General features: G+C 38.1%; 3 protein-coding genes across 4 annotated transcripts; 1 reads left to right on the forward strand and 2 right to left on the reverse strand.

The window, feature by feature from the left end:
- The first annotated feature begins 3,117 nt into the window (after positions 1–3,117).
- gng3 (guanine nucleotide binding protein (G protein), gamma 3) lies at positions 3,118–7,781 on the forward strand. Its single transcript, XM_069666833.1, has 3 exons — positions 3,118–3,305; positions 4,095–4,194; positions 6,347–7,781. The coding sequence occupies exons 2-3, from the start codon at positions 4,096–4,098 to the stop codon at positions 6,473–6,475; spliced, it is 228 nt and encodes a 75-aa protein (XP_069522934.1). The 5' UTR covers positions 3,118–3,305; position 4,095; the 3' UTR covers positions 6,476–7,781.
- Positions 7,782–7,837: 56 nt separating this feature from the next.
- banf1 (barrier to autointegration nuclear assembly factor 1) lies at positions 7,838–12,432 on the reverse strand. Of its 2 annotated transcripts, none has more exons than XM_069666821.1 (3): positions 12,349–12,432; positions 10,180–10,344; positions 7,838–9,799 (listed from the first exon to the last, which is right to left on the reverse strand). In XM_069666821.1, the coding sequence occupies exons 2-3, from the start codon at positions 10,303–10,305 to the stop codon at positions 9,653–9,655; spliced, it is 273 nt and encodes a 90-aa protein (XP_069522922.1). In that variant the 5' UTR covers positions 10,306–10,344; positions 12,349–12,432; the 3' UTR covers positions 7,838–9,652. The 2 variants fall into 2 exon arrangements, with proteins under 2 accessions (XP_069522922.1, XP_069522931.1); XM_069666830.1 differs by lacking the exon at positions 12,349–12,432 and adding an exon at positions 10,705–10,790.
- A 767-nt stretch (positions 12,433–13,199) lies between these two features.
- Positions 13,200–16,338, reverse strand: prdx5 (peroxiredoxin 5). Its single transcript, XM_069672108.1, has 6 exons — positions 16,104–16,338; positions 15,007–15,141; positions 14,785–14,916; positions 14,256–14,294; positions 14,108–14,172; positions 13,200–13,540 (listed from the first exon to the last, which is right to left on the reverse strand). The coding sequence occupies exons 1-6, from the start codon at positions 16,197–16,199 to the stop codon at positions 13,435–13,437; spliced, it is 573 nt and encodes a 190-aa protein (XP_069528209.1). The 5' UTR covers positions 16,200–16,338; the 3' UTR covers positions 13,200–13,434.
- Between the last annotated feature and the right edge of the window lie 718 nt (positions 16,339–17,056).

Below are 17,056 nucleotides of genomic sequence, written 5' to 3' on the forward strand. Positions count from 1 at the left end.
GTCCAGGAAACACCTGAGATGGTCCAGCCAACAATGGAGGAGGAGACAATCTCTCTTTGGAGGAGGTTTAAGAAGTTCCTCACTCCACACTGCTGTCGCAAATACAAGCAACAGAAGCGGCAGAAGCTGGACCAGGACTAACACCCCAGCCTCTCAAAACATCCCCCACCCCCCCACCCCCCTTCACTCACTCACACCCACACACACACTCACACACACACACAAACACACACACCATCCCTTTGTGGGTTTTTCCCCGGGTGCTCCGGTTTCATCCCACACAACAATTTGAAATCAAATAAAATTAATTCGGCAAAACTTCAATAAATTCTTGAAATATATTTTCTTTCTGTATATTTGGATTTCTGTAAAGTGTTGTCAAGTACTTCTCATAGTGTTGAATGTAGGTTTTCAAATGCATTGTAATATTGAAAAGTGTTTTAAATTGAAAAACCTATAAATGAGGCAAAAAAAGTTTTTATAAACGTTTGTGAGGGCTGTTTTTTTTTAATCAGTCAAATTTCAAAAACATCTGGGTTTCAGTACCATTGGTCTGATTTTACATGTTATCCTTGAGCTTCATTATGACTTTTATTGTCTTTACATGTCAACATTGTCAATCACTGATTGATGACATTGATTTTCCATCCTTGACCAATCAGCCCCTATATGTAACACCAAAATGACAGAGAGCGAATGTTAAGAGACCAGTAATAGAGCTGAAAGCAAGGCAATCCCAAACCCCCTTTAGAGCTTTGCAAGAAAGCCTTCTCAACTCATGGGGTCTTCTTATTCCAGATAAAATGAGATATTTAGAATTCTGGTTTCTTTTTAAAAAAGCCTTATTGATGATAGGAAAGCTCTAGGTAAAATAAAAGGAAAAATATTTATTCTAACAATATTAATTCGTCCCACTTATAAACTGGAAAATTAGCCCATCAATCAGAAAGTTTTGAGTAATATTTATAACGAGGTATTTAAACTGCTTTGAAATTGCAAATGGAAAGGAGGTAAAGGTGTAAGTGCTTTGTTGGGGTTTGGAGTTAACTGGGAGTATTATGTTTTTGGATAGATTTAGGTTATTCCAGACACTACTCCAGATGTTTTGAGAATTGTGATTATAAGTGGTACTGATTTTGTAGGCTTTGAGATGTACAGTGATGTACACTAATCATCCACATATAAGGACACTTTGTTTTCTGCCCCGCCTCTTTTAACTCCAGCATATTCCTTTGCTGCACGTAATGAGATGGCCAGAGGCTTGACAGCGAGTGCTAACAGTAACGGTGACACAGGGCATCCCTGTCTCGTAGAACGACTAAGGGGAAAATAACTGGAACTGATATTATTTGTTGTACAGAAGCTTGGGGTTGGGCATACAGTAATTTTATTCAAGAATTGAATTTAGGGCCAAGTCCAAACCTTGACAGGGTCGAAAACAGATCCTGTCAAAGGCCTTAAAGAGAGCAGTATCTCAGAGTTGATTCTCAGTATCTTGGGTATGAATAATGTTTAATAATCTTCAGATGTTAAAGAACAGCTGTCTGTCTTTTATAAATCCTGTCTGGTCTTGTGACACTATTGTTGGAAGAATTACTTCCAAACGTGTTGCTAGGATTTTTGCCAGTATATTATTATCTACATCCAATAAGCTCACTGGTCTATATGATCCTGGTTACAGCGGATCCTTGTCCTTCTTATGAATTAGCGATAAAAAGCTGGCGGTAGATGGCCTTGACCAATGCCTCATTTACATCCAACAAAAGAGGTGAAATTTGACCTTTAAAGGCCTTATTAAACCCTGAAGTGTAGCTGTCTGGGCCTGGGGCTTTAGAGTTATGTATCTTTTGTATTGCTTGTTCTATTTCCTCTCTTGATATCGGTTTTTCTAATTGTTCTTTGTTTTCAGAATGACTGATTGTCGGGATAAGTTTTTCTAAAAAGTTGTTAATCACTGTTGGGCCCCCCTGAGATTCTGAGGTAGGCCTATACATTTTTGTTCTGAAATATATGTATATGTGGTATCCAGTGGGACTTTATTTATAACTTAAATATGATAACGTAGTTATAAAGTATTTTCAGAGAATCAGCTGATGATTTGAGAAACATATTATTATTAATAAAAGAAAATACTTTGGTCGTTGTCCTTTACAAATATGAAAAATATCCTCCACAAAAAAACGTACCTTCTCTGGTTACTTCGTTTCATTTACGACGGCAAGCGCGAGGGACAAATTAGACAGAACGCGAAACTGCCTCTCGCTACCAGAGATAGTAAAACTACAAGATAGGTCACTGTCAGAAAAGAGAATTGAAGTAGATGATCATAGCGCCATTAAAGTCACGGAAACTAGCTTAGCAAAGATGGCGTCGGGAGGTCGTTAACGGTTATTAACGTTTGCTAATCTGCTCGATTTTCTGAAGAATTAAACCACGGTGTAGATCATGTATCTGATTTATTGTAGCGTAATTTGTAAAATAATCTTTATTTAAGAATAACAACTTTACAAATGATTCTTATTCATTACAAAACCGTAAATACCGGGACTGAGTTGCTGTGTGTGTAGTGCTAACGGTGCTCTTTCCTCCGCAGGGTCTTTGATCTAAAGCAACATGGGGGCCTGTCAACTGATTAACAAAATACATCCACTCTTCCTTTCCTTTTTTGACAATTCATTTTATGTCTATTGTGTGATAAATATGACTTCCCTCATCTGTATCTCAAACACAATCACATTTTGAATACCAGCAGAAATTGCACAATTCAAACTATGATGTAAACCACTCAGCCAGACTGCAGCAGTCCCCATAGCAACAGAGGAGAGGGTGGGCATCACAAAAGAGACAGAGACACTTAATGATTCAGACCTCTGGAGGTCACACCCCAAACTGTAAATAATCTTTTATCACAAAAAAAACAAAACCACACATCACCACCTTGCTCCATGTCAGAGATTTAAACCCCAAAGACTCCAGTTGGCCCCTTTTTCCTAGGCACAAATATGGTACGATCCACCCTCATAAGAAAACCTTCACTAATGGCTCCCCCTCCCCCTGTCTGGCAGATACCACTCACCACAGAGGGGGGGATCCTATCCATCCACCAGAAATCTAGTGCTCATTGTGGCAGAATTGCAGTGCACTGGACTGTACAGAGCAGGGTACCATCCAGGCTGTTGTCTGTGAGGGGTGGGGTCCGGCTACACTGATACCACCAAACACACGCTCACAGAGGGGAGAGAAAAAGAGAGGAAAAAGAGAGAGAAGAGGGGGGAAGACTGCACCTGAAGAGGAATATAATACGGGTAAGGAGGAAAGGGGGAGGATGGAGGGAGAAGGAGAAAGACAATGGGGAAAGGTCCAGAATGGTTCACATAGATTTGCTCTTTTGCTGCTCTGTTTTTTTCCTACCCTGTTGACAATCCATCCTACTTGTTCCTTTTCCATCTCTGACACATTTTTTCATTCATGTTCATATTTGTTCATGATCTCATGTATGTCAGTGCGGCTGTGGTGCTTATTTCATCCTACATTTGATATCTCAGTGCTTTTTCTTGCTCGTGGAGGAAAAATCTGTGGGCCATGGTGAATAAATCTGACCATTTGGCCCAGTTTAAATGTTATGGTTGCATTTGATAATGTATATATATTTTTTGATGCCTTATAAGATGACATAATGTAGCAGCTGTGCCAATCCTATGACACAATACTGACGGTATTCATGTTTCAATGCTTGAGACTGGTTTCATGCTGGCTTCACCCGTGCTTTGTAGCCAAAGCTGCCAAAATTGAACAATAAATTACTATAATTTTTAAAGTTATAATAAAAAGCTATTTTGCTTTCAATTAATAAAAGTGTGCAAAGGATATACACATTTAAATCATACATACTTTTAACCTTTAAACAGTATAGCTTTTTGTTTATTTAGAAATACATTTAGACAAAGAAGGAAAGAATGATGTCAAGATTTAATTCCTGGGGAAGCACAATTATAGGAAACCTAATTCAATTCAATCTAATAAAAATAAAAACAAACATTTACAGAATGCATTTCCAGTTTAAAGTCATTAAATGTTGCTGTGTTTGTGGCCAGGATGAAAGGAGACACCCCAGTGAACAGCACCATGAGTGTCGGCCAGGCCAGGAAGCTGGTGGAGCAACTGAAGATAGAGGCCAGTTTCTGCAGGATAAAGGTAAGACAATCTGAACGCCTCACAGTCAGAGATGAAGCAATTAATAAAAACAGCACAGTGGATTAAATAACGCAGCTGAAAAGCTAAAATAAAGGTATCATACTGTCCAACAGGGAACTTTGTGTTATAGGTAAAGGATATGTCGTTACAGATCACAAGTCTTGATAATTCTACCACATCCGTATTAAACGATTTCTATGAAAGCATCACCTCGCCTCAGATTAAAAACATAGTCAGGCTCTACAGTTGTTCGTCTTTTGTAAATATAGAGCCTCACATCAAAGTAGAAAGGATTTCCCTGAAGAATTTTGACAATCTTTTATGATCCACACGTTGCTTTACAGATGAAGGAAGGCAGCGGTGACCCTCTCAAAGGCAATCACAATCAATGCTCCCCACTGGACAGTTTCCAAGTGCTAGTTGCTCCTGTCATGTTCCTATAGAGGCAGCTCCTCTCTTAAAGATACCATAAAGGGCATAAACGTATATATAATGCTAATAATGTCATGTTTTACAGACGTGTTTTCAGCTGCTGCATAGATTAAATATGTTGTGTTATTCACACGTTTTTTATTGTAGTAAAAATGTAGTGATTCAGTGTCTGCTGTTATTGATCCTGTGTTGTTTACAGTCTATTATTATCCCCATGTTCTGTGACTCCTGTGTGCACTGATGTATCGAGATACCTTTGTAACCACAAACATCCGCTTTCTTCAAATGAATCAATACTCCTGTTACAATTATTTATAATAGTGTTAGCTTTGCATCTTTTATATCAAGACACATTCGTCATTTTAATTTGGTCCAGCTTTGGCAAAGAAAACATTCATTCAATCCCATTTTTGGGGGTTTGAATGATGTTCAGTCATTACTAGCTAAAGACACGACACTGTGAACGGATCTTGTGAGGGGATGTAAATTGGGACCACCATTATAAGTGAAAAAAATTGAATATGATATTCATAAACCTAGGACAAAAATGTATTTTCTTAAGCCATTTGGTGCCAGAACATTCTGGAAAAAGATTTACAATTAAGAAATCAAATAGGGAATAATACAGATCACATCCAGTACACTGTTAGACAATGCACTTATTGTCTTCAAAGGGTCACAGAGACTCCATAATAGTAAATCTGTATGACCCTGTGTACGCAAGTGGTTTTAATAGTCTGCTGTAGAATATATAACTTTACCCTCAGAACAAACCTGAGAAAGAAACAAAACAGAAAACTGTTGTAACAGAAAGACAAACAAGATGAAGGTTTCCTTCTTGTAAGCATCTTAAAGAGGAATGAAACCAAAGCTGTTCTGATGCCCATACTTTCAGTACAGCCCAAACTGCAGTATAGTATATTGGAGAGTAGGCCAGTCAATGTAATAATAATCTATAATATATTAGCTCCCCAAACATCAACTTGTATCTTCTTCTACTAAACAGTAGCCAACAAAACAATAAGATATATTATGGATGACAGAACTGCTGTTTTAGTTTGGCAGAGAGGAGCTGATTTCAGGTCAATTAACATGTAAAAATAACAGTCACAGTATGCTGCTCGAAGAGATGTGAAGTTAATCATCAAGCTAACAAAATGTCAGCGATTAGCGTTTTCTCCATCACACACTTCAGCTGTATTCTTTTATTTCTTTAATAAAGATAATTAACAAATGTTAAAAACAGTAAATAAAACAGTTTCATATTAATAATGAGGTATTCTCTGACCCTCTTTGGTCACAGAAGTTGTCAGAAGAGTCTGATAGCTGAGCTAGCGCTAACGTTAGCTCAGCCTGTTTTTAGGTTAGGATTCCTTCAGTGTATTGAGCCAAGCCATACAACAAAATCCATCAAAAGCCATACAGGGTTAGAAGTATACAGCTGTTAGAAACTTTTAATGATATTTTTATATTGAAACAGGTATTTGCTACAACTCAAGTGTAAGTATCAGTATGGAGAAAGAAAATATGTTATTGGCTCATCTGTAATGGAAACATTGAAATAACGTACACTTTCCAGAGGATAACTTGAACATCTTAACACACCACACTTTGAGTTCAAATTCCTGAAATGAAATAATAAACTGTCATTTAACTGAGGACAAACTAATTTAATTTAATCATGTCCATGAGCCCAAAATCTGATCCTTCTCATCCGCAGGTATCAAAGGCCGCAGCCGACCTGATGGCGTACTGCGACGCGCACTCCTGTGACGACCCCCTGATCAGCCCCGTGCCCACCTCAGAGAACCCGTTCAGGGAGAAGAAGTTCTTCTGTGCTCTGCTTTGAGACCAATCAGGGATTGTTGTGATTAAAAGTACAGCTGTACAGTATGTACATGTATGTACAGTGTGTACATGTACTTCCAATCGAAATAAGACATCTATGTACTATAGTAACCTTGCATAAAAGCTGCCGATGTACAGTACATAATCAATTACAACGAAATGTCTAGATCCAAATTGTTGAACTGCTAACGTCTGTCTCAGTGTTAGAGCGCGGGGATTTGAAACTTTAACATTCAATCAAGTAAAGAGTATCAGAAACACATTTTAAAGAACAGCTTTCATGTGGATGAAAAGAGTCATTTCATGCTCATATATATTTTACGTGTAACTGCCAGACAGGAAACAGTCTGAGCATCAAGTGTCTTACGTGGCTTCATGTGGATTCTGCAGCATTTAAACTGGGAAGATAAATTCCCATATTAGTTGTATGGATTATGGCGGTGCTACAGGTCTCATACATGTGAAATCTGGCAACTGAGAAAAAGAAAAGCCTATGTTAGGTTATTAAGAACAACATCTCCCATAACTGACAGTGTTTCCATTTGTAGAAGGATGTGATAACACTTCAGATTCATGCTTTGCTTTTAAATAGAGGTTTTTTGCATCCCACATTTTGTATTCCTCATTACGCTTTGGTGTTTCCTGTTTTGGCAGTTACCTGTATCTACCAGCTGTTTACATGTGGATTATGATCATATAATTTATTTATTTAAAGGTTTTAAGATTTCGCTTATTTCTACTGTTGCTGTAGTGTGAATGTGAAAGCGTGTGTGCGCGCATAGGTGCTACTGTGAAACAAGCATTGATTCTGGTCATCTGATCACGGTCGAAAACAGGTTTTATAGCACATAGACCCAAAATAAAAAACATTCCAAGTGTTATGGATATTAAACATGTAATCAAAGCCATTTAAGGAAACTTATGAGTGTCGTAGGAACAATTTTCTATTTCTTTAAAGCAAAAACTGCAGTTATAATGTACTTTTAAAGGGAGGGTCTCCAGAGCAGAGGTTTCCAGGAAATCAAGGAATAATCTAACATCTAATCATTCATGTGAAGGGAGCTGAGTCATTTTTCCATCTACAATACAGGCAACGCTTTAGTTCTGCTTTCATATGTAGCTTTCTTGGCGATGATCTCATCACATGACATCTCTGACATGATGAGACTCATGCGAGCCCCCTGCTCTGGAACATTTCAAAACATAACCAATGTATTTCCAATATGTTGCAAATGTGAAATTTGGAGCTTTGGTGAAAAAGTAAACATGGACTATCAGGCATTGAAATAAAACATCCTGTTACCAATCGTCGTCTCTCATCTGTGAATTTCTTTGAACACATTAAAAAAAACCCACAAGCATGTCCAAATCTGACACTCGCCTTTTATTTTGTAATATTAACAGCATTATAAAAACTGAAGAGTTTCACAGTAAAATGCAAACACATCAGCCAGCGTTTGAACAAAAAGCTGCTACACAACGGTTACACCTTTAAACAGCTGGTGGCGTGGAAGATAATGTGACACAGTCTGCTCATGCACTACAGCAGGTTGTATACATCCTCTGAATAAAATGGTTAAACTAGCATGCATTAAGGCATCTCATGTAAGATAATATCAATATTAATATCTTAGTTATGAAGACCTGACCTACATCAGGCTTGTTGGTGTTGTAAAATATATACTGTGCGAGTTTGTCCAGCTCCATTTAAAGCCAGCGGAAACTTAGATCAGTGACTTGCAGTTTAGAGGTAATAAAAAGACAGGTCACTGATTGGGTCGGTTTCACCTCTTTTGTTTTTGATTGGCAAAATTAAAATCGACCTCTAGTGAAGCTTGAATACATTCTATAATAAAAGTACAGCATGTGAACTACATTAGCCTCTTCACTGTTAATGAACAAAAAGGATGCTGATCGATTTAGATGGCTGCTATAAATCTGACACTGTTTAATCAAATGAGTTTGTTTTTTTCTATCATCTTAACACCAACAAGTCGCATCACTCTGAACGTCTTATTGCAGCTCAATTCAGACAGGGAAAATGTGTCACTGCTAACACATTAGCATTAATGTCTAGCTACTTGTACTGTAATCTAACGTAAGACTGCAGCCCACTCACCAGCAATAGATTGACACGTTTCTGACAGTGTTTGAGTTTGTTGTATCTGCATCTTTATTTACATACATTTCCATCTTCAGGTTAAAACAAGCTTCGAGCAGACCAGGCGGCCATGTTTGCTTCACCATTTACAGGATTAAAAGTTAAAAGATTTTGTCCTATTAAAAAAAATCCTTCTCTGTTAAGACAGCGTCACATTAGTTCTGAGGTTTAGTTTTTGTGTGTCATATAAAATCAGTCACACCCACTGCAAGACACCTCTTCAAAGAAACCATAGAAACATTGTAGGTGCACAGTACATGGTACTAATCTGGGATAAGATGAGCTATTTAGAAAAAATACAGCTTACATCAATTTAAAATGGCTTTGAAATAAAAGGCAAACAGGACGAGAAAGCCAAGAGTCGAAAGACTGTATTAGACTGGATTGTACTGGTACATCAAAACATTTAGGGGAAACCAAAATATGAGCTCAACAGAAACAAACATTACAAACATTAAGTTTTAACATTTAACAGAGAACAAACTAGACGTGTAATGATAAAACTGTAAAATCTCGGGGCATGACCAACAATGGATGAACCATACATGTAAAATCCACCCTTTAAAAAGGAAGTACAAGTGAAATTCAAATTATGAAAATGATCAGCATTCCCGAATCTGGAAACTAGACATTCAATCTGAAGCTTCTCTGTAGGCCGCAGACATTTTGACGTGTCATAACACAGGCGCACACATATAGCAAAGGCTACATTACTAGTACACCCCAATGGAAAGGATCCATGAGTGTCAAAAGTCAAGTCAAAATGTCTGCAACACATCTAACAGCAGGAAAAATAAGTAGATCTAGATTAATTGTCACCAAAACCTTGATGGCGCTTTTGAATTGTTTTTTGGGGATCAAAGGATTTAAGAAACACACGCTGTGAGTGCCATTTAGAAACCTCCTTAGTGTGTACAGTGTCATTCCAAACATATGGTGCAGCAGAATTGAATCAAGATCAGTGAAGAGGTAATGTACAGTTTGGACATCAGAAGTAAAAAACAATGACTGAATGCTTTATAAGAAGGCGTCACACCATTCTCTCAGACAGCCATAGCAGTCACCTTGTTGTTTGACGTTTGCGCCGCAAGTGTCCTTCAGCCAGTCCCGGAAAAGCTCCTCGTCTTTCTTTAGCACCAGAAACTGCCCGAGGACAACGTACGCCTGCAGGTGAACACACAAAAGAAAATCAAGGCAGGAATGCTACTGTTTAAAAGGACTGCACGCGTCAGTAGCTGCTGTTTATTCTGAACCGAGCAAACAGCACAAGCAAGTTTTCTCTGACAGCTCCACCACGCGGACAACATTCATATGAAGTGGAACTTTCAATGTTGCTTTAATATAGCAGAGCACTTGTGTTTAATATGTCAAATTACGATCAGAATAATTACTTAACTAAAAATCACTACAAAGGAACCTTAACATTTCTTTTTTTAAATAATTTTGTTAATTTTTTGGTCAAGAAGCCAATCAACTGTGCCAATGTACTTTGAATTTTGTGTCTAATATACAGCTTAAAAAGGCGAAAGAATCAAAACTCTCACCTTGTCAAAGCCTTTCTCCTCCAGTCGTTTACCAAGGACCTCACCAATGCCTGCAAGAGCTGTCACTGACTTCTCTCCCATAGGCTCTGCCACAAAGTCTTTATGTTTTTGGGATGTCGACGACATGGCTGCTTTGAAGGTGGTAACAGATCAACAGCTTCTGAACTGCAACAAAAACCAAACAGAAATTAAAATACAGTAAAATTCCCTCCACAGAGAAATGTAACACCTCATTTAATTTTCACTTTCATTTTGTTTCTCCTCTTCGTTCTTTCTGCACAGTTTCTAGCTAATGGGTAATGGCCAACTGGATTTAACAAGCGACTCTCAGCTTCAGATTTATGTATTTTCATTTACATTATTTGAACATTTTAGCAGCTTTAGAAGTTCTGTACAAATTAATTGGAAATCTTAACATAAACTTTTAACTCTAGATAGCTTTCCTTGTGATTGTTATCATAATGAAACTGGACTACAGAGTGATAGAGGTCATCGGGCCTATACTACGAAGCAAGTTCAACATACCCAGGGTCTCTTTTCCTGATCTGGCTTCACTTTACCTGAGGAGATCGCACTAAACTGTCACACAACTCTGGTTATCAACCTGATAAGTCAACCAAGGGTTTCTATGAGCATGCTCACATTAAAAGGGGCGTTGTCTGGAGCAAACGGCCAATCTAAACACGGGCAAGTCAGCTAATCTGCATATTTTACAAACTCAGAGCAAACTATGATTTCAGAAAGATATGAAGAAGGTACACATAATCCAGACTCAAAATGCACTCAGCTTCAGCTGCTGAATGCAGGAAGGACAAATAGCGAAAAAATGCAGACTGTGTAAATGTGCAAATATAATAATATCACTGCTACATCATTTTAGAGCATGATTTATTTATTATAACACTCGTGTGTTAAATTAGATCAATACGTTGCACAGATGTATTTTTGTTAGTGGCAGATTTAGACCACAATTTTAAGCTGTACAAATGCTCACTGCCATATCTTATGAGTACAAAAGTACTTCAGGCTTCAGTGTTTTTGTTGTAGATGAGTATCTTTTAAATCAAGAGACCTGATTGGTCAGTAGGTGGTGGTTAGTACAGGTTAATCTCGTATCTCGGACATAACCTGCTCCGGAGCAGGTTAGGTGTAAGTGAACCACCCTGGTACTACTGAAAACTGCGACTCCCATAAGCATTCTGGAGTTGAATGCATTTTCAACAATGTAAAGGGATCTAGGGGTTTAGTTCACGAAGTGTGTTTCTCTTTAACAAAGAAAGTTATAAAGTTATCACTACAATTAGTTTCCCTTCAAATCCAGCTTTGGAAATAACACATAGTGAAAACGTATTATTGCCATTCTCAAGCATTTGCCAGCGGTGTATATTGTATTGAGTACACCATAGACACTTAATAAATAAGAATAGGCACAACGAAATTCCTGGTAAAACTAATGTTATTTAAACACAGGGATAATTTAGAGTGAACACTTGTTAGTGAAGACAATCGTAACGTCAAAAATATTGTAATAATTGTATCGTTGCTGTATATTTCGAGAGGGGACAAAGGCCCGTTGCTGAATGCTAACTTAATGTTGGACAAGAAACCTGAAACGAAACCAGCGGGCACTCTGAAGGCTACACAAATTAATCAATTGAAATACAGCTAATATTTACCAACTACTCCAATAATTCTAGAGCCAGACAAAACACACTGGGTAAACATAAAGATAAACTTACTTCACATTACTTTACTGAGCAACAACAACAGTGTTGAATCAACAGTGTTAAATTGCGCGCGCAATAGAACTCGCCGCTAATAGCTTTAGCGCAACAAGCTAATGATCAATAGCTTTATACTGCATAACCGTCCATTTCCTTTCAACAGCCACCACTTGTTATAATGAAAAGCCCTTTTTTTGTTAAGAACTGAGGTGATTCTTCAGTAAATCTCAGTGTAGAACAGCCAAAATGGAGAAAGAGTAACGTAGCTAGTAGTTTACAATTTAGGCGCCTTCATATCAACTGAACGCTAACGTAGCATCAACATTAGCAAGCTAGCTAATTACTCTTTACTTCATGGCTTCTTATCGCCTAACGCAACGTTTTTGCTAACATCATATCTAAGCTTATGACAGCCGCACCATATTATCGCATCGGGTTAACTTACCTATTAACGTGGTGTACTGACTGAATATCAGCGTTGTTCACTCTACAGTGTGGTGTGGTTTCTGTTTCTATCTAGACACCGGCGACCACAATGCAATGCGCCTTCTTTTGCGTCATTACGTCACGCGTTGTGTATGACAGCCACAGCTGATTTTTCTCCCCTGTTTATAGACTCACAGGATATACGACTCAACCCTTTGAATACAAAGACTGTTTGAATACAGTCATTACTTTCAACCATCAACGCTTTTAGAGTTAACATTAGCAGTGCAGCGACCCATCCTCCTGCATGAATTTGTTTCATACAATATACGCAACCACCATCAAGTTAGCTGATTACGTAAGAACTTTGAATGAAAATTGTGGCATATAGCAACCCTGCTCTTTATTCAAGCTTCCAATCCTCATTGTCTATTTCGGGAAACTAAGTATCTATATGCTGTTGTCGTAACATGCCTCAATTTTGCAAAGATGTGTTGTTCAATTAGTATTTTTAAACATTTTCCAGGGGGCAAATCTTTATCTACTTTTTCTAGCCAAAGACCACTCAAATGTACATGTCGATTACTGGCTTTCAGTTAAATACAAATATCTAAATTCTTTTGAAAATTAATTTCAGATCAATGTCTTTAAGTCAAATAAAGCACATATAGTACCAAGCCTGAAAAACCCTTATGAGGTTTTGCTGCCCATGCCTGTCACCATTGAGATGGCCAATGTTGACCACTACTTCAAGTATTTTACTGCATGCTTATTTTGAGTTGAGAATTCATTATAAAAAGATCAAAGATGTGGCGATTCATTAAAACACGCTGAATAACTTACACTACGAGCAATACACAAAAACAGGGATTATTGCTTTCAGGGTGTACTTTATTTTTGTTCATGAGTAACAGTATAGAGAGGATTGTGAAAGTTCCTTTGATGACCATTCAGGTCATAATTGTGCGCATTATTTACCTTCCAGCTCTGCTTTTCACATTTGCATCCATCTTCAGGGAAAAGGCTAACAGGTTTTGTACTGGGTTTTTTTTAGTGCAACAGTAACTCAGGGCTTGCTGTTTGGGTAAAGAAGCTCTTAATAAGACTACAGATCAGACAGAATATTGGAGGCCAAGCTGCAAGTCAGCCCAGTGCCATCAGGCTCCACATTGACCTTCTTCACAACTCCATCCTCCACCAACATGGCATATCTGAAACACAGGATGAAGCACAAACTGATTTATAGCTATGAACTTGAAATGTACCAGTAAACTCTTAGGGGCCCTTCTTTAAAGATTGGGCTGAATAAAAGATTGATTTTCAGAGAAAAATAAAATGTGAACCAAACCAGGAATGAATAAAAGTCAAAAGAGTAAAATTGTGCATATAAAATTAAGTCTAGTATTTGTGGTTTTCTTAGTATTAAAAAAAATACTAGTGGTACGACTACAAACAAAAAGTGGTTCTGTGTCTGCTGCCGTTAAATCACCCCTTCTTTCACTTATTCACTGAAAGACACTCAATAATCTCACTTACTCAGTTTCCTCTGTATTAGGGTGGTACAATCAACACATTGCATAGTGGTATTTTTAGCCAAAAGAAATGGAAATATCATGGATATTAAACTGTTAGTGCCTTTGAGCAAACATTTCCAAATCTGTGTGCCATTATAGTACATAAGGATTAATTTCTGACACAGCTTGAGTTTGTATAAAGATAAAAAGTTTAAATTGAGACATTAATTTAGCAAAACATGAATACGCTAAAAGGGTCTTTACCTCTTAGATCGCTTGTTCCCAAGTGCCTGCACAATCTGATCACTGTCAAGCAACAGGTCAACAGCCTAAGACAGACGCAGAATAAAAACAGATGAGTACACACAGTGACACTAAATATCCTCTTTATATACCAGACATTTGGTTTTACCTTTGTAAAAGCTCCAGTAGGATCAGCCAGCATCCGGACCTGCAGGAGAAAGTAGCAGTAAACTTAATGCTCTTGATATCTGAAACGTCACCGTGCATTTTGCATATCTTTATGGTCACTGATCATCTGTATAAATATAAGAAGAAAAAAGTGATTTATTTAACTGACAAAAAATGTTGTCAGTAAGTTTACATTACAGTCAGACGATGATATCTCATCTCACCATTAATATCCACTGTGAGCATCGTATTGTTAAATATGCTTGTGTGCAGTTATTTACAATTCCTAGAATGCCTCTATTGTGCAGCCCATTGCACTATAATAATGTTAAGGAGATTGCTGTGATTTAGTTCGGGTTAAATCCGCCACAAATAGATGCCAAATAGGAATTCCAGATTTACTTCAGGCACACAAAATGTTTGAGAAAAATGGTCCAAAGTCCTTTAACATCTAAGATAATACGTGGTCAGCTTTTGTCTCACAATCTGAGTTCTTGCAGGTTGCCACAGAAATTGCTCGTAATCCTTACCTTGCCATCTGTCCCATGCTCCTTTCCCCAGGCAGCCATGACAAATGCATCATTGACAGAGATACAAGCAACCTCCTGTATGCCTTTACCCCTCAAATCAGCAGCCTGCTGCACAAATCCTGGGAGATGAGTCTGACAGAAGCAAGAGAAATACAACGTCAGCTGATGCAAAGATGATTGTTCACATGACAAAGCAAACTGAGATAAGACTGTTGGCTCAACCTTGGAACAACCAGGGGTAAAAGCTCCGGGAACAGCAAAGAGAACTCCCTTCTTCCCCTTGAAGAGCTGATCCATAGCCACCTTATTTCCTGGCTCATTTTCCTGGACCTCCACTGCAGGGAGTTGTTCGCCAACCTGGCGGGGATAGAGAAGACAATATAACTAATGCACTTATATAGATGCAAAGGTAAAATAAGGATAAACATAATATGCAAGTCCAATTTTGATTCCACAGTTATTCAATTTAACACAGGTATTGTTCAACCCTCTGCTCTCTCAGGAACACTCAGATTAGAGCCTGATGGTGAAGCAACTAATGAAGAGCAGATAATCTTATCAGCATTCAAATATAAAAAATAATTAGCATGCACTTGTTCTAGTGCCCACTGGAGGGCGACAAATAACCACATACAGGTCCATGTCTCATGTTAAGATGGCCGAACGCCTAAATTTAAGCCTGTCATTGACCGACTAATAGTTGACACACTGTTAAAAAAAAGCCCTTTCAACATGCTCTCAAATGTATATTACACTTTTACAATGTTATGAATACTTTTATTAAAACACGGTTTGTACGCAGGACAGCTGGGAATTTACAGGCACGCTGTGTGATACTTTGCTGTAACCTTATCCTCCCAAGTTTAAAGTATTACTGACGCTATATAAAACAAGGTAACTAAGACAGGACAACATAACTTAAAAACTACATCGACCCTTAAAAGGGTAATCCTTCTTTTTCCATGTGGCCATGTTTAAAATGCCACTGTAGCAGTAAGACGACACAACTGTAATCATTGACGGTTTGCTTTATGCTACGTTCAACTCAACCTAAGCAGGTATGGAGGAAGTGCTGGTGAAGTAACGAGAGGACTTTAACGCTCGTAATAAACAAAGTAACGAATTCTGTCAGTCCTCTCTAACGGCTGTCATGGCGACGGGGTTATAGGCGGACCGTTAGCATGGCGAGCTACAGTTAAAGAGCCAAATGACAGACTTATTTACTTAATTCCCACCAAGATACAAGGACAACCGCACTCCTACTTGAATAAGCCATAGCACAGGCAGCTAACGCTAGCTACATTGCCCTCAAGTCTCACCTGTATCGGCATTTTGTTTATCGGAGAAGTGTGCAGCAGCCTCACGCACTGGACAACACGGGTGCTCTTGATGAGAGTGGCTGTGATGGAGAGCATTGTAGCGTTGAGTAATATCCTGCGATAGCGCTGTAGGATGTGCGGTGTGGTGCGTTTGTGGTCTCAGACACTATCTGCCCGAGCGGTCCTGCCACTCTTAACTTCCTACCCTGTAAGTCAGCAGTGTTCAACACTGAGTTTCGGGATTAAACCTAGCATCCAGAATTGGGCCTGCTAAATCTTTATTTACTGCGCCATCTGCTAGCAGTAAGCTATATGTCTAATGTAATATTTGTCAGGCTGACTGATACATTCATAGACTTTAATGCAGCAGGTGGAGACATGAGAGTTCACAAATAGAAAATACATTTCCATTGCTTCTTTATTTCTAGCCATAAATTAATTTTAAAGCAAAAACTACATAAAGTGGGAAAATACCAGTTAAAGTTAGTGCTATTTAATACCTCATCTCTCGCACGACATTCATACACAGACTTAGCAGGACACATAGACTAAAGACACTGCAAAAATGTACTCAAACATATGGAGGCAATTATTTTAGTTATAGTTAAGGGGTGTAAAACAATGTATGTGTTTTGTAATGCATCAATCTAAAATAAAAATACATAAATATCAACTATCAAAGTGTACGTAGAAAGATTTTATATTAGTACTGATATAGGCAAATATAATTTCCTTTGACTACACATAAAAAGTAGCGTCATGATGTTTAGTTCAGACCAAGTAATGTGATTTGACAAGAGGCATTATACGAGTGCTTATATAGAGTACAACAGTACTGTGACTTAGATTATGTGTTAGTTCTGATTCTGTTAGTTAACATTAAAGCAGACGGCCTTTGTCTGTATTGATAAAACTGTTACCTCAGAACAGCACAGGCCACTAAAGGAACTGTC

The sequence above is a fragment of the Semicossyphus pulcher genome, unplaced genomic scaffold, assembly GCF_022749685.1.
Source record: "Semicossyphus pulcher isolate SPU_LCO1_2020_fin unplaced genomic scaffold, fSemPul1.0.p SCAF_10, whole genome shotgun sequence".
NCBI classification, from domain to species: Eukaryota; Metazoa; Chordata; class Actinopteri; order Labriformes; family Labridae; genus Semicossyphus; species Semicossyphus pulcher.

What these genes read in the sequence shown, in the direction of transcription:
- gng3 (XM_069666833.1), top strand. Translation starts at nt 4,096, where the DNA reads ATGAAAGGAGACACCCCAGTGAACAGCACCATGAGTGTCGGCCAGGCC. An exon ending in CCAGTTTCTGCAGGATAAAG is followed by an intron (nt 4,195 to 6,346) that starts GTAAGACAATCT and finishes TCTCATCCGCAG; the next exon opens with GTATCAAAGGCCGCAGCCGA.
- banf1 (XM_069666821.1), bottom strand. Translation starts at nt 10,305, where the DNA reads ATGTCGTCGACATCCCAAAAACATAAAGACTTTGTGGCAGAGCCTATG. An exon ending in AGGAGAAAGGCTTTGACAAG is followed by an intron (nt 9,800 to 10,179) that starts GTGAGAGTTTTG and finishes GTTCACCTGCAG; the next exon opens with GCGTACGTTGTCCTCGGGCA.
- prdx5 (XM_069672108.1), bottom strand. Translation starts at nt 16,199, where the DNA reads ATGCTCTCCATCACAGCCACTCTCATCAAGAGCACCCGTGTTGTCCAG. An exon ending in AGCATGGGACAGATGGCAAG is followed by an intron (nt 14,295 to 14,784) that starts GTAAGGATTACG and finishes TTTCTCCTGCAG; the next exon opens with GTCCGGATGCTGGCTGATCC. An exon ending in GGGAACAAGCGATCTAAGAG is followed by an intron (nt 13,541 to 14,107) that starts GTAAAGACCCTT and finishes CCTGTGTTTCAG; the next exon opens with ATATGCCATGTTGGTGGAGG.